This window comes from Cetorhinus maximus, unplaced genomic scaffold (assembly GCF_964194155.1).
Source record: "Cetorhinus maximus unplaced genomic scaffold, sCetMax3.hap1.1 HAP1_SCAFFOLD_115, whole genome shotgun sequence".
Taxonomy (NCBI): domain Eukaryota; kingdom Metazoa; phylum Chordata; class Chondrichthyes; order Lamniformes; family Cetorhinidae; genus Cetorhinus; species Cetorhinus maximus.
Genome location: NW_027596123.1, coordinates 1,060,523 through 1,074,532, shown reverse-complemented (window position 1 = coordinate 1,074,532; position 14,010 = coordinate 1,060,523). Strand labels below are relative to the sequence as shown.

Genomic DNA, 14,010 nt, shown 5'->3' with positions numbered 1-14,010 from the left:
GTGAAAACAAGCCCAATCTATCCAACCTTTCCTCTTAAGACAACCCACTCATTCCAGGTATCAATCTAGTAAACTACCTTTGAACCGCCTCCAATGTATTTACATCCTTCCTTAAATAAGGAGACCAAAACTGCACACAGTATTCGAGGTGCGGTCTCACCAATGTCTGTATAACTGAAGCATAACATCCTTCCTTTTATGTTCAATCCCTCTCATAATAAAAGATAACATTCCATTAGCCTTCTTTATTACTTGCTGTACCTGCATACTAACTTTTTGTGACTCATGTACTAGAACACCTAGATCCCTCTGCATCTCAGAATTATGCAGCCGTTCCCCATTTAAATAATACTCTGCTTTTTAATTCTTCCTGCCAAAGTGAATAATTTCACATTTTCCCACATTAAACTCCATTTGCCAGATCTATGTCCACTCACTCAACCTATCTATATCCATCTGCAACCTCCTCATGTCCTCTTCACAACATACTTTCCTACCTATCTTTGTGTCATCTGAAAATGTAGCTACCATGTCTTTACTCTCCTCCTCTAAGTCATTGATGTAAATCGTAAAAAGTTGAGGCCCCAGTCCAGACCCCTGTGGGACGCCACTCGTCACATCCTGCCAATCAGAAAAAGACCCATTTATGCATGCTCTCTGCTTTCTGCCAGCCAGCCAATCATCTTTCCATGCTAATATGTTACCCATTACACCATGTGCTTTTATTTTCCATAATAATCTTTGATGCGGTACCTTATCAGATGCCTTTTGGAAGTCCAAGTACAGTATGTCTACAGGCTCCCCTTTATCCACTGCGCATGTTACTCCTTCAAAAAACTCCAATAAATTGGTTAAACATGATTTTCCTTTCACAAAATCATGCTGACTCTTACCAATTGCCTTGAGCGCTTCTAAGTGCCCAGGTATAACCTCCTTAACGATAGATTCTAACAACTTCCACCAGACAGACATCAAGCTAACTGGCCTATAGTTTCCTGTTTTCTGCCTCCTCCCTTCTTGAATAGTGGGGTTATATTTGCTACTTTCCAGTCTAATGGAACCTTTCCGAAATCTAGTGAATTTTGGAAAATTAACACCAGTGCATCGATTACCTCATTAGCCACCTCTTTTAAGACCCTAGGATGTAATCCATCGGGACCTAGAGACTTGCCAGCCCACAGCTCCATCAATTTGCTCAGTACCATTTCCCTCGTGATTTCAATTTCACCAAGTTCCTCTATCCCTTTCACCTCCTGATTTACAGCTATTACTGGAATGCTTTAGGTATCCTCTAAAGTGAACACAGAAGCAAAATATTTGTTTGTTTCTTCCACCATTTCCTTATTATCTGCTTATTAACACTCCACTATCACTCTCTAGAGGACCAACACTCACTTTACTTTTTTCCTGTAGAAACTTTTGCTATCCATTTTTACATTTCTAGCTAGCTTCCTCTCATACTCTAATTTCTTTCTCCAGATTAACCTTTTAGTTGTTCTCCGCCACGCTTTATATTCTGACTAATCATCTGAACTGCCACTCATCTTTGGGGAGTTATATGCTTTTACCTTAAGTTTGATGTTTTCCTTAACATCTCTAGTTAACCATGGTAGTGGGTCCTCCCCTCAGAATTTTTCTTTATAGTAGGAATGTACTTATTCTGAATACTCTGAAATATCCCCTTAAATGTCTGCCACTGCTTCTATATTGATCTATCCTCTATCTTAGTTTCCCAGTTCACTTCAGCTAACTCTGCTTTCATCCCCACATAGTTTAAGATACTAGTCTTAGACCCACTCTTCTCCCTTTCAAACTGGATATAAAATTCAATGATATTGTGGTCACTGCTACCTTAGGGTGCCTTTACTCTGAGGTCATTAATTAATCATGCCACAGTACACAATATCAAGTCTAATATAACCCTGCTCTCTGGTTGGTTCCAGAACATGCTGCTCAATAAACTATATTGAAAGCATTCTAAGAATCCTCATCCAGGCTACTACTGCCAATCTGATTTTTCCAGTTTATGTGTAGATTAAAACCACCCATGATTATTGCCATCCCTTTATCACAAGCACACAGTATTTTTTCTTGAATACTTTGTCTACACTGTGGTTACTGTTAGGGGAACTGTAGACCACTCCCGCTAATGACTTATTTCCCCTACTATTCCTCATCGCCACCTAAACCGATTCTACATCCTGATCTCCTGAACCAAGGTCATCTCTAACTATTGTACCATTGCCCTCTTTGATTAACAGTGCTACCCCTCCACCTTTACCTAAACTCCTATTCTTATTGAATGTCATATACCCTTCAATATTAAGGACCCAATCATTGCCGTCCTGCAGCCACGTCTCCGTAATTGCTATCAGATTGTATTTATTTACTTCAATGTAGGCCATCAATTCATTTACTGTGTGATGAATGCTGCGTGCATTCAGGTAGAGAGCCTTCAGTTTTGTCTTTTTGTTACCTTTGGAACATCTAGTCTTGATTGTTGATGTATTCTTAGGTTTTTCTCTCTGTCCCTTCCTGCCATTCTCTGATCCTCATTTCTCATGTTACTATTTTGCTGTCCTGTCTTGACTCTACACTTTGAATTGCTACCTCTACCCAAGCTTGATCCCTCACCTCTCTTGTTCAATTTAAAGCCCTGTCTACTTCCCTAATTATGCGATTTGCGAGGACACTCATCCCAGCACGGTTCAGGCGTAAACTGTCCCAGCAGTACAGCCCCCACTTTCTCCAGTACTGATGCCAGTGTCCCACAAACTGGAACCCACTTCTCCCACACCAGTCTTTGAGCCACACATTCATCTCTCTAATCTTATTTGCCCTATGCCAATTTGAATGTGGCTCAGGTCCTGCTTCTTAATTTGGTACCTAGCTCCTCATACTGACTTGTAAACCTACTGTAGTTTTTTGAGGACATAACCAGCAGACAGATAAGGGAGAACCAGTGGAGGTGGTGTATTTGGATTTTCAGAAAGCTTTTGATAATTTCCCATATAAGATGTTAGTGTGTAAAATTAAAGTACATGGGATTGGGGTAATATATTGGCATGGATTGAGAATTGGTTAGCAGACAGGAAATGGAGAGTAGGAATAAATGGGTCTTTTTTGCAGTGGCAGGCAGTGACTAATGGGGTATTGCAGGGATCAGTGATTGGGCCTGATCTATTCATGATATCTATCAATGATTTGGATGAGGGAACCAAAGTAATATTTCCAAGTTTGCTGGGAACATGAAACTTGGTGGGAATGTGAGCGATGAGGAGGATGTTAAGAGGCTTCAAGGCAATTGAAATAGGTTGAGAGAGTGGGCAAATACATGGCAGATGCAGAATAACATGGACAAATGTGAAGTTATCCACTTTGGTGTGAAAACCAGAATGGCAGAGTATTATTTAGATGGTGATAGATTGGGAAATGTTGATGTTCAAAGGGACCTGGGTGTCCTTGTACTGAAAGCAAGCAGCTAAGAAGGCAAATGGTATGTTGGCCTTCATTGTGAGAGGACTTGAGTACAGGGGCAAGGATGTCTTGCTGCAGCTGTACAGGACCTTCGTGAGACCACACCTGGAGTATTGTGTGCATGTTACGACGCAGCCGAAGGTAAATGCTGAGCTGTTCAAATCCGAGATGGAAACTTGAAACAACTGTCACAACTCAATTTCAATTTGTATAAATTTTGAGATGCGTGCCTTGAATTCAGTTGTAATAAGACCACCAAGTCTTATAGTTTTTTTATTAAACCACATTAAACATTTATTAATAAGAGAAATGATTTTAAATACATACATAGATCCACAAATTACTACTATGATAATTTCTAAATTCTCTAATCAATCTAACTCCCAGTTATACTTTCATTAAGGCAACAGTAAGACACACAGATTTTTAAAAACCCAGGCAGAATCAAATGATACAAAAACAGAAAATGTTGGAAAAACTCAGCAGATCTGGCAGCATCTGGAGATGGAAACATAGTTAACTTTTCCAGTCCGTATGACTTTTCTTCAGAGCTTTGAAGAAGGTTTGTACAGACTCGAAACATTAATTCTGTTTCTTTCTCCAGGGATGCTGCCAGACCTGCTGAGTTTTTCCAGCATTTTCTGTTTTTGTTTCAGATTTCCAGCATCCGCAGTATTTTGATTTTACAGAAAGAAACTGAATAAGTTGAATTCCAAGGGAGTTTTCATAACTTCAGTCCTTTGAGGACAGCAGTTTGAGGCATAGATACTGAAGGCTTTTCACACACTTGTAAGATCTTAAAAATGCCTTCCCTTACACACAGCCCTTAATCCTTGATAAATGTCTTCCTCTTTGAATGTAAATACCCATTGTTTCACTATGTCTTTGGACTTTATCTCCCTGATAATAAAAAGTTCTCATAGCACTAAGTTTTACCAGTAATCTTGGGGAAAAATAAACACGTTTCTAAACTTCACCTGGCTAGGTGACACATTTCACTCCCTCTTTTGAAAACAATTTAGTCGGGTTTATTTCTAAATGCAAATGTTCCCTTGACACCTGTGTTTCTAAACTTCCCCACGTTTATCTAATTAACTTTTCAACCTAACCTCTCTTCTTAGATCAAAGCACCCAGACTAGCTGCCTCTAATTCAATTAAATCTCACACACATACACAGACACATGGACACATCCGACTATTACTCTGTTTTACAATAAATTCCAATAACATTATGATAATTGTTATATCTTCCTGACAATGCAATTTTGATCTCCTTACCCAAGAAAGGATATACTTGCCATAGAGGGAGTGCAGCAAAGGTTCACCAGACTGATTCCTGGGATGGCAGGATTGTTGTTTGAGGAGAGATTAGGCTGACTAGGCCTGTATTCACTGAAGTTTAGAAACGTATAAAATTCTGACAGGGTTGGACAGACTGGATGCTTCCTCTGGCTAGGTGGGGTTTAAGAACAAGGGGTCACAATCTCAGGATACGGGGTAGGTCTTTACGAGAAAGGTCTTCACTCAGGTGGTGTTCAGAATGATGGAATTCTCTACCACAGAAGGCTGTGGAGGCCAAGTCACTGAATATATTTCAGAAGGAAATTGATTGATTTCTAGACTCCAAAGGCATCAAGGAGTATGGGGAGAGAGTAGGAGTATGGTGTTGAAATAGAGGGTCAGCCATGATCATACTGAATGGCAGAGCAGGCTCAATGGGTTGAATTACCTATTCCTACTCCAAGTTTCAATGAGACTAGCTTTAAATTCCAGATTTATTAATTGAATTTAAATTCCACCAGTTGCTGTGGTGGGATTTGAACCCTTGTCCCCAGAACATGCACCTGAGCATCTAGATTACTAGTCCAGTGACTTTACCACTACACTACCTCCCCTCAGCACAGATGCCAGTCTTCAACCAATTTGATTCACTCTATGCGATATCAAGAAACGGCTGAAGGCACTGGATACTATGGGCCCTGACAATATTCCGGCAATAGTACTGAAGACTTGTACTCCAGAACTTGCCGCGCCCCTTGCCAAGCTGTTCCAGTACAGCTACAACACTGGCATCTACCCGGCTATATGAAAAATTGCCCAGGTATATCCTGTACACAAAAAGCAGGACAAATCCATCGCAGCCAGTTACCGCCCCATCAGTCTACTCTCCATCATCAGTAAAGTAATGGAAGGGGTCAACAACAGTGCTATCAAGTGGCACTTACTCAGCAATAACCTACTCACTGACACCCAGTTTGGGTTCCGTCAGGGTCACTCAGCCCCTAACCTCATTTCGGCCTTGGTTCAAACATGGACAAAAGAGCTGAACTCCTGAGGTGAGGTGAGAGTGACTGCCCTTGACATCAAGCAGCATTTGACCGAGTGTGGCATCAAGGAGCCTTAGCAAAATTGGGGTCAATGGGAATCGGGGGAAAATGCTCCACTGGTTGAAGTCATACCTAGCACAAAGGAAGATGGTAGTGGCTGTTAGAGGTCAATCATCTGCAGTAGTATCTTAGGCCCAACCATCTTCAACTGCTTCATCAATGATCTTCCTTCCATCATAAGGCTGGAAGTGGGGATGTTCGCTGATGATTGCACAATGTTCAACATCATTCGCGACTCCTCGGATACTGAAGCAGTCCATGTTCAAGTGCAGCAAGACCTGGACAATATCCTGGCTTAGGCTGACAAGTGACAAGGAACATTTGTGCCACACAAGTGCCAGGCAATGACCATCTCTAACAAGAGAGAATCTAACCATCGCCCCTTGATATTCAATTGCATTACCATAGAACCATAGAAAACTTACAGCACAGAAGGAGGCCATTCAGTCCATCTTGTCCATGCCAGCCCGAGGACACCCAGGTGCCCTTTCTAATCCCACCTTCCTGCACCCGGTCCATAGCCCTGCAGCTTAAGAGAGTTTAAAGTTTCTGCCTTTACCACCAACTTGGGCAGTGAATTCCAGATACCCACTACCCTCTGCGTAAAAAAGTTCTTCTTAATGTCCCCCCTACACCTTCTGCCACTTATCTTGAATCTATGACCCTGAATCGCTGAATTCCCACTATCAACATCCTGGGGGTTACCATTGACCAGAAACTGAACTGGACTAGCCATATAAATACTATGGCTACAAGAGCAAGGCAAGACCAGGAATCGTGCAATGAGTAACTCACCTTCTGACTCCCCAAAGCCTGTCCACCACCTACAAGGCACAAGTCAGGAGTGTGATGGAATATTCTCCACTTGCCTGGCTGAATGCAGCTCCCACAACACTCAAGAAGCTGGACACCGTCCAGGACAAAGCTTGATTGGCTCCCATCCACAAACATTCGTTCCCTCCACCACCGACGCACAGTAGCAGCAGTGTGTACCATCTACAAGATGCACTGCAGGAATTCACCAAGGCTCCTTTGACAGCACCTTTCAAAACCACAACTTCTACCATCTAGAAGGACAAAGGTGGCAGATAGATTACCGCCCCATTAGTCTACTCTCCATCATCAGTAAAGTAATGGAAGGGGTCATCAACGGTGCTACCAAGCGGCACTTACTCAGCAATAACCTACTCATTGACACCAACACCTGAAAGTTCCCCTCCAAGTCACTCACCACCCTAAGTTGGAAATATATCGCCGTTCCTTCACTGTCGCTGGGTCAAAATCCTGGAACTCCCTCCCTAACAACACAGTGGGTGTACCTACACCACAGGGACTGCAACGGTTCAAGAAGGCAGCTCACCACCACCTTCTCAAGGGCAATTAGGGATGGGCAATAAATGTTGGCCCAGCCAGTGAAGCCCACATTCTAATGAATAAAAAAAGTGACAGGCTCAGTGGAGCGCAGTGTTCCAGAGTGGCTGGTGTGCCACAGATGTGTGTTCCTCATGTACCATTTGTGTCGTTCAGTGAATGGGGTGTTTTTTTACTGGTGTATTCACCCTGGTATGCATGCCCATACTGGACCTTGGAGTGACTAATTAATCTGTTGTTAACTGATTAGTGAACCATTGGTTTGTGAGGTTCAGTTGCCTCAATTAGAATAATCATGAATTCTTCATTTTCCTTGTAGCTAAGGACTATAGGAGCCTGTGTGATGAACAGCCTATCGGGAGGCTCCTGTTTCGCCAGTTCTGTGAGACTCGACCAGAATTGTCACGCTGTGTGAAATTTTTGGATTCAGTGGTAAGTTCTGTATGTGTGTTGGCGCACTGGAGCCTGTGTCTGTTTGTTTATGTGTGTCTCTGTACACTGGAGCCTGTGTCTGTTTGTTTATGTGTGTCTTTGTACACTGGAGCCTGTGTCTGTGCACTGGAGCCTGTGTCTGTTTGTTTATGTGTGTCTCTGTACACTGGAGCCTGTGTCTGTTTGTTTATGTGTGTCTCTGTACACTGGAGCCTGTGTCTGTTTGTTTATGTGTGTCTCTGTACACTGGAGCCTGTGTCTGTTTGTTTATGTGTGCCTCTGTACACTGGAGCCTGTGTCTGTACACTGGAGCCTGTGTCTGTTTGTTTATGTGTGTCTCTGTACACTGGAGCCTGTGTCTGTTTGTTTATGTGTGTCTCTGTACACTGGAGCCTGTGTCTGTTTGTTTATGTGTGTCTCTGTACACTGGAGCCTGTGTCTGTACACTGGAGCCTGTGTCTGTTTGTTTATGTGTGCCTCTGTACACTGGAGCCTGTGTCTGTACACTGGAGCCTGTGTCTGTTTGTTTATGTATGTCTCTGTACACTGGAGCCTGTGTCTGTACACTGGAGCCTGTGTCTGTTTGTTTATGTGTGTCTCTGTACACTGGAGCTTGTGTCTATTTGTCCTGTGCGTGTGTCTGAGCACCCGGTGCTGAGGTGCTGTATATAAAAAGGCTAAATGCTATTAATGAAGCATTCTCATGTTGCATTGAAGAGCAAGTTACAACCAGGGGCTCAAGAGTTTAACCAGCTCGACAGTCTCCACCTGAAACTCTGAGCCACACATACATATGGCATGACTGACCATCTCACCTGTCCACTCCTTCACCCCACTATCTGCCCCCCTGCCACTGTGGCCCCATCTCTTTCCCCTCTCCCGGTCTCTCTTCCCCTTCCCCTCATCCCTTTTTCCCCTCGTCCTGTAGACCTTTCCCCTTTCCCCTCGCCCCATCACCCTTTCCCCTTTCCCCTCGCCCCGTCACCCTTTCCCCTTTCCCCTCGCCCCGTCACCCTTTCCCCTTTCCCCTCGCCCCGTCACCCTTTCCCCTCGCCCCGTCACCCTTTCCCCTTTCCCCTCGCCCCGTCACCCTTTCCCCTTTCCCCTCGCCCCGTCACCCTTTCCCCTTTCCCCTCGCCCGTCGCCCTTTCCCCTTTCCCCTCGCCCCGTCACCCTTTCCCCTGTCCCCTCGCCCCGTCACCCTTTCCCCTCGCCGCGTCACCCTTTCCTCTTTCCCCTCGCCCCGTCACCCTTTCCCCTTTCCCCTCGCCGCGTCACCCTTTCCCCTTTCCCCTCGCCCCGTCACCCTTTCCTCTTTCCCCTCGCCCCGTCACCCATTCCCCTTTCCCCTCGCCCTTTCCCCTTTCCCCTCGCCCCGTCACCCTTTCCCCTCGCCGCATCACCCTTTCCCCTCGCCCCGTCACCCATTCCCCTGTCCCCTCGCCCCGTCATCCTTTCCCCTTTCCCCTCGCCTCGTCGCCCTTTCCCCTTTCCCCTTGCCCCGTCGCCCTTTCCCCTCACCCCGTCGCCGTTTCCCCTTTCCCCTCGCCCCGTCGCCCTTTCCCCTCGCCCCGTCGCCCTTTCCCCTCACCCGTCGCCCTTTCCCCTCACCCGTCGCCCTTTCCCCTCGCCCCGTCGCTTTTTCCCCTCGCCCCGTCGCCCTTTCCCCTTTCCCCTCACCCCGTCGCCCTTTCCCCTCGCCGCGTCGCCCTTTCCCCTCGCCGCGTCGCCCTTTCCCCTCGCCGCGTCGCCCTTTCCCCTCGCCCGTCCGTCGCCCTTTCCCCTCGCCCTGTCGCCCTTTCCCCTCGCCCTGTCGCCCTTTCCCCTTTCCCCTCGCCCCGTCGCCCTTTCCCCTTTCCCCTCGCCCCATCGCCCTTTCCCCTCGCCCTTACCCCTCACCCCGTCGCCCTTTCCCCCTTCCCCTCGCCGCGTCACCCTTTCCCCTTTCCCCTCGCCGCGTCGCCCTTTCCCCTTTCCCCTCGCCCTTTCCCCTCACCCCATCGCCCTTTCCCCTCACCCCGTCGCCCTTTCCCCTTTCCCCTCGCCCTTTCCCCTTTCCCCTCGCCCCGTCACCCTTTCTCCTTTCCCCTCACCCCGTCGCCCTTTCCCCTTTCCCCGTTGCCCTTTCCCCTTGCCCCATCGCCCTTTCCCCTTTCCCCTCGCCCCGTCGCCCTTTCCCCTTTCCCCTCGCCCTGACCAATCAAGGTTCACATCAGCCCTATCTCTTCGACAGATATAACACAATCTTAGTGTAGACCCAGCACAATTACCCAGGATGGCAGTAACTCTCTCTAAATAGCATCACTAATCCAAAGTTACTCCAGACCAAGTATACTTCATACCTAAATCAATATATTTAAAAGTCCCACAAGACTCCAGTTTTTCAATTCCACTTTAGTTGTATAACACATTTTTCAAATCCCACAGTGCAACCCCATGAGAAATCGGCAACATGCAATATGAAGATACCTGAACATTTCTCTCGATAATACCAATCAAACAATGCAGGATCCAAAAACAATCAGCAATGCAGATCTCACTGAAAAATAAGACATCCTGGAAGCATTACTGGGCCCATGGATGTATTTGGTTTGTTTCCATCCTTCCCCTTCTCCAGCTGCTGCCTCTTTACAGGGTTTCAGAAGCACTCTCTGGGAAAAGTAATGCCCTGCAGAAACACACCTTCATGTCAATTCATCCCCTCTCCCATGAATGTGTGATCAAAAGATTTGGGAGATTGCTTTTCCAGCTCTGGGCGAATACACTCTCACATCTGTATCACCCAATCACTCTTCAAAACCCCCAGCAATTAACTGCACTTTCGCTTTGTAGGCCTCAGTTGTGAAGCTTGATTGGCCAGGTAAACTGATTGGTGAAAAGTCTAGTCTGAATGTCCAGTGTGACAAAGCTGCTTGCCCCTTATCTGGTACCTCAGAATAACTCCATACTCTCTCCAGCTTTCTAATTCCCTTTGTTTCTGCCTCTCTTATTTGTTTATCCTCAAGAGCAGCCACCAAAACTTCACAGTCATGAGGACCCTTACTTCCAGATCAGTTCCCAGCCTGTTGGATGGCCTTTATTTCATTGTCTAATCTATTCAAGCTAAAGCATCTCCTTCTATTTTTATGTCTCTTTTATAATTCTTTCCTGGTATGTGGGCTTCGCTGGCTGGGCCAGCATTTACTGCCCATCCCTAGTTGCCCTTGAGAAGGTGGTAGTTAGCTGCCTTCTTGAACCGCTGCAGTCCATGTGGTGTAGGTACACCCACAGTGCTGTTAGAGAGGGGGTTCCAGGATTTTGATGCAGCGACAGTGAAGGAACGGTGATATATTTCCAAGTCAGGATGGTCATAATTGCTTTAATCATGGGAAATGGTTTTTATTCAAGAACAAAGAAAATTCTGTAAGATTTTGTGTTTTTTAAAGACAGTGGCCGGGATTTTCCGTGCCCGCTGGCGTTGGGCGTGTTCGGACATGTCAGCGGACAATATGGCAAAAATCGGTTTTACAATGTTGTGAAGCCAGTTTGTGATCGCCCGGTCTGCCCGTTAATGGTGGGCCGTGTGTCCCGCCATCGGACATTGGGGACCTCATTGTAATATATCAGCAGGCCCCCCCACCCTCACTGGATTGCCCGCCCCCGCTATTGTGCTTCAAAACAGCATAAAAAAGGCATGCACTTGGCGGGCTGCACTTTGAGGTGAACTCGGAGGTGAGTGCGCAGTAACGTCGTGGAGCACTCGCCCAGGTCGTCTGTTGGGCCTCAAGGTCAAGGTGCGTTTGGGGGGTGGAGGGGGGGGCAAGGGCTGCCCTGAGGTGGAAGATATCACACAAGAACGTGCAGGGTGCTGGGGATGGGCGAGGGAAGCAGCCACACATTGGGGGAAGCCCTTGTATAAAGTGACCAATCCCCTGCAGCTGCAACAGTTCAGACACAGCCACACTGACATGATTGGAGTCGGGCCTCTAGCTTCTCTGCCCACTCAAGCAACGCAGAGACATCAAAGTGCCAGCAAGTGCTCCAGAGCTTTTCATCCCTCAGGCACAGACTGCAACGAATGATTGTTTTAGTGGACTGAAGAATGACTGGGCACGTTGTACAATCTCCTTGCTAAAGCTGCCCATGGAGCAGTCACTGGCGGAGGTGCTCACAGCTCCTTGCAATGTCATCATCCCAGTTTGGACCAGTGTCCCTCATGGTTCAAGCTAACAGTGCAGCCTTGCAGTGTGGGTTAGGAGAATCCTGTGCCTGAGCTGAGAGCACAGCATGCAGTCCATGGGCAAAGCTGCCACCAATCCGTCAGGTGGAATGGGGGGAGGTGGGTGGGGTTTCGGGCAGCCATGCAGCACAGTAATCTCTGGCCATCCAAGTGGTGGCCAGCACTCTCCGGGATGTGTTAAGGGGCCTTCAGACTTAACTAAGAGGGGTCCTTAGTATACCTAAGCTAACCCTCGCATCTCTCTCTTTCATCCTGGAGGAGGAGAGCATCAGGATCATGGAGACTGGTGAACTAGCTGCATTCCTCATGGCTTAAAGAGAGCGAAGATGACAGAAAAGAGAGCGACAGAGGCGCCTGGCTGTGCAGAGAGAGGAGCAGCACCCCTCATGAAGAAGGGGCAGCTGGGGTTCCCACACATGCCACAGCAGGCCATGACTGGTCAGCGCCTAGCAACACCCAGGATCTATAGACACCGCCGGCCATTCCTGCAGATGACTGAGAACCAGTGTCACTGATGACTGCGCATGTCTAGGGACCTGATGGCTCACATCTGCCACTTACTGCAGGACTTGGCGCCACGGGGACATGGAGGGCATCCACTGCCAGTGGCTGTGAAAGTGACCGCGGCGCTCAATTTCTATGCCAGGGGCTCCTTTCAGGGCTCCACAGGTGACCTCTGTGGGATTTCACAATCCGCCACCCACAAATGCATCCATGAGGTCACGGATGCCATCCAAGAGAGGTTGGATAGACTTGGGTTGTTTTCATTGGAGCAGAGAAGATTGAGGGGCGACCTGATCGAGGTGTACAAGATTATGAGGAGCATGGACAAGGTGGATAGGGAGCAGCTGTTCCCTAAGGGTCAGTCACAAGGGGACATAAGTTCAAGGTGAGGGGCAGGAGGTTTAGGGGGGATGTGAGGGAAAACATTTTTACCCAGAGGGTGGTGATGGACTGGAAAGCGCTGTCTGGGAGGGTGGTGGAGGCAGGTTGCCTCACATCCTTTAAAAAGTACCTGGATGAGCACTTGGCACGTCATAACATTCAAGGCTATGGGCCAAGTGCTGGTAAATGGGGTTAGTTAGGTAGGTCAGGTGTTTCTCACGTGTTGTTGCAGACTCGATGGGCTGAAGGGCCTCTTCTGCACTGTGTGATTCTGTGATTCTCGAGGGCACACAACTTTGTGCATTTCACCCGGGACCGGGACAGTCAGGATGCCAGGGCCATTGGATTATCCCTGATCTCGAGATTCCCACAGGTACAGGGTGTGATTGACTGCACTCATGTGGCGTCCAGATCTCCATAACAACACCCAGTCGACTACATCAAACACAAGGGTTTCCACTCACTGAACGTGCAGCAGGTGTGCACATGGTTTCCAGGGAGTGTGCACGACGCCTACATCCTGAGTCACTCGCAGTTCCCTGACGTCTTCCAGGTTCCACAGAGGCTGCAGGGTTGGCTCCTTGGGGACAAGAGCTACCCACAGAGGCTGTGGCTGATGACACCTGTGCGGCGGCCTCAGACTGCAGCAGAGTGAAGGTATAATGAGGCTCATGCTACAACTCACAACTTGGTGGAGCAGACCATCGGGATGCTGAAGATGAGGTTCTGGTGCCTGGACCAGTCTGGTGGAGCCCTGCAATACAGTCCACAGAGGGTATCACACATCATTGTCCTCTGCTGCACCCTTTACAACCTGGCACTGCAATGTGGAGAGGAGCTGGCTGAGGAGGAGAAGGAGGAGCTGGAGGTCTCCTCCAATGAGAAGGACGCTGACAGGGATGAGGGTGAGGGGGTCCTCGGTGGTGACGATGATGGGGATGAGGCTCTTGCACTGGCTAAACGAGGCAGGCGCGCTCGGAAGGCCCTCATAGCTGCCATATTTGTGGAGGATGATGACGACATGCAGTGAGGTGTCCCCATAGATCCTCACATCACAGTTGTGAACGTTTGACTCCAATCTGGCTTATCTCAGTGCCAATACCCTCTGGGAGAATGCTCCTGTCATGAGTGGCCCCATGCGTGAGACGAGGACAATGATAGTGTGTGAGAGAGTGAATGGCGATGTCCCTTGCAGTGGCAGTGAGTGAGGGCCCTGTGGATGTGTGATGGGTTTGTGA

The 14,010-nt window shown here is 47.7% G+C and overlaps 1 protein-coding gene across 1 annotated transcript in view; it reads left to right on the top strand.

Moving 5' to 3' along the window:
* Positions 1-14,010, top strand: part of grk6 (G protein-coupled receptor kinase 6) — a 208,197-nt gene that overhangs the window by 44,188 nt on the left and 149,999 nt on the right. Inside the window, exon 3 of the mRNA XM_078534833.1 lies at positions 7,556-7,668. Within this exon, the coding sequence (XP_078390959.1) occupies positions 7,556-7,668 (113 nt within the window). The remainder of the gene's footprint in view (positions 1-7,555; positions 7,669-14,010) is intronic.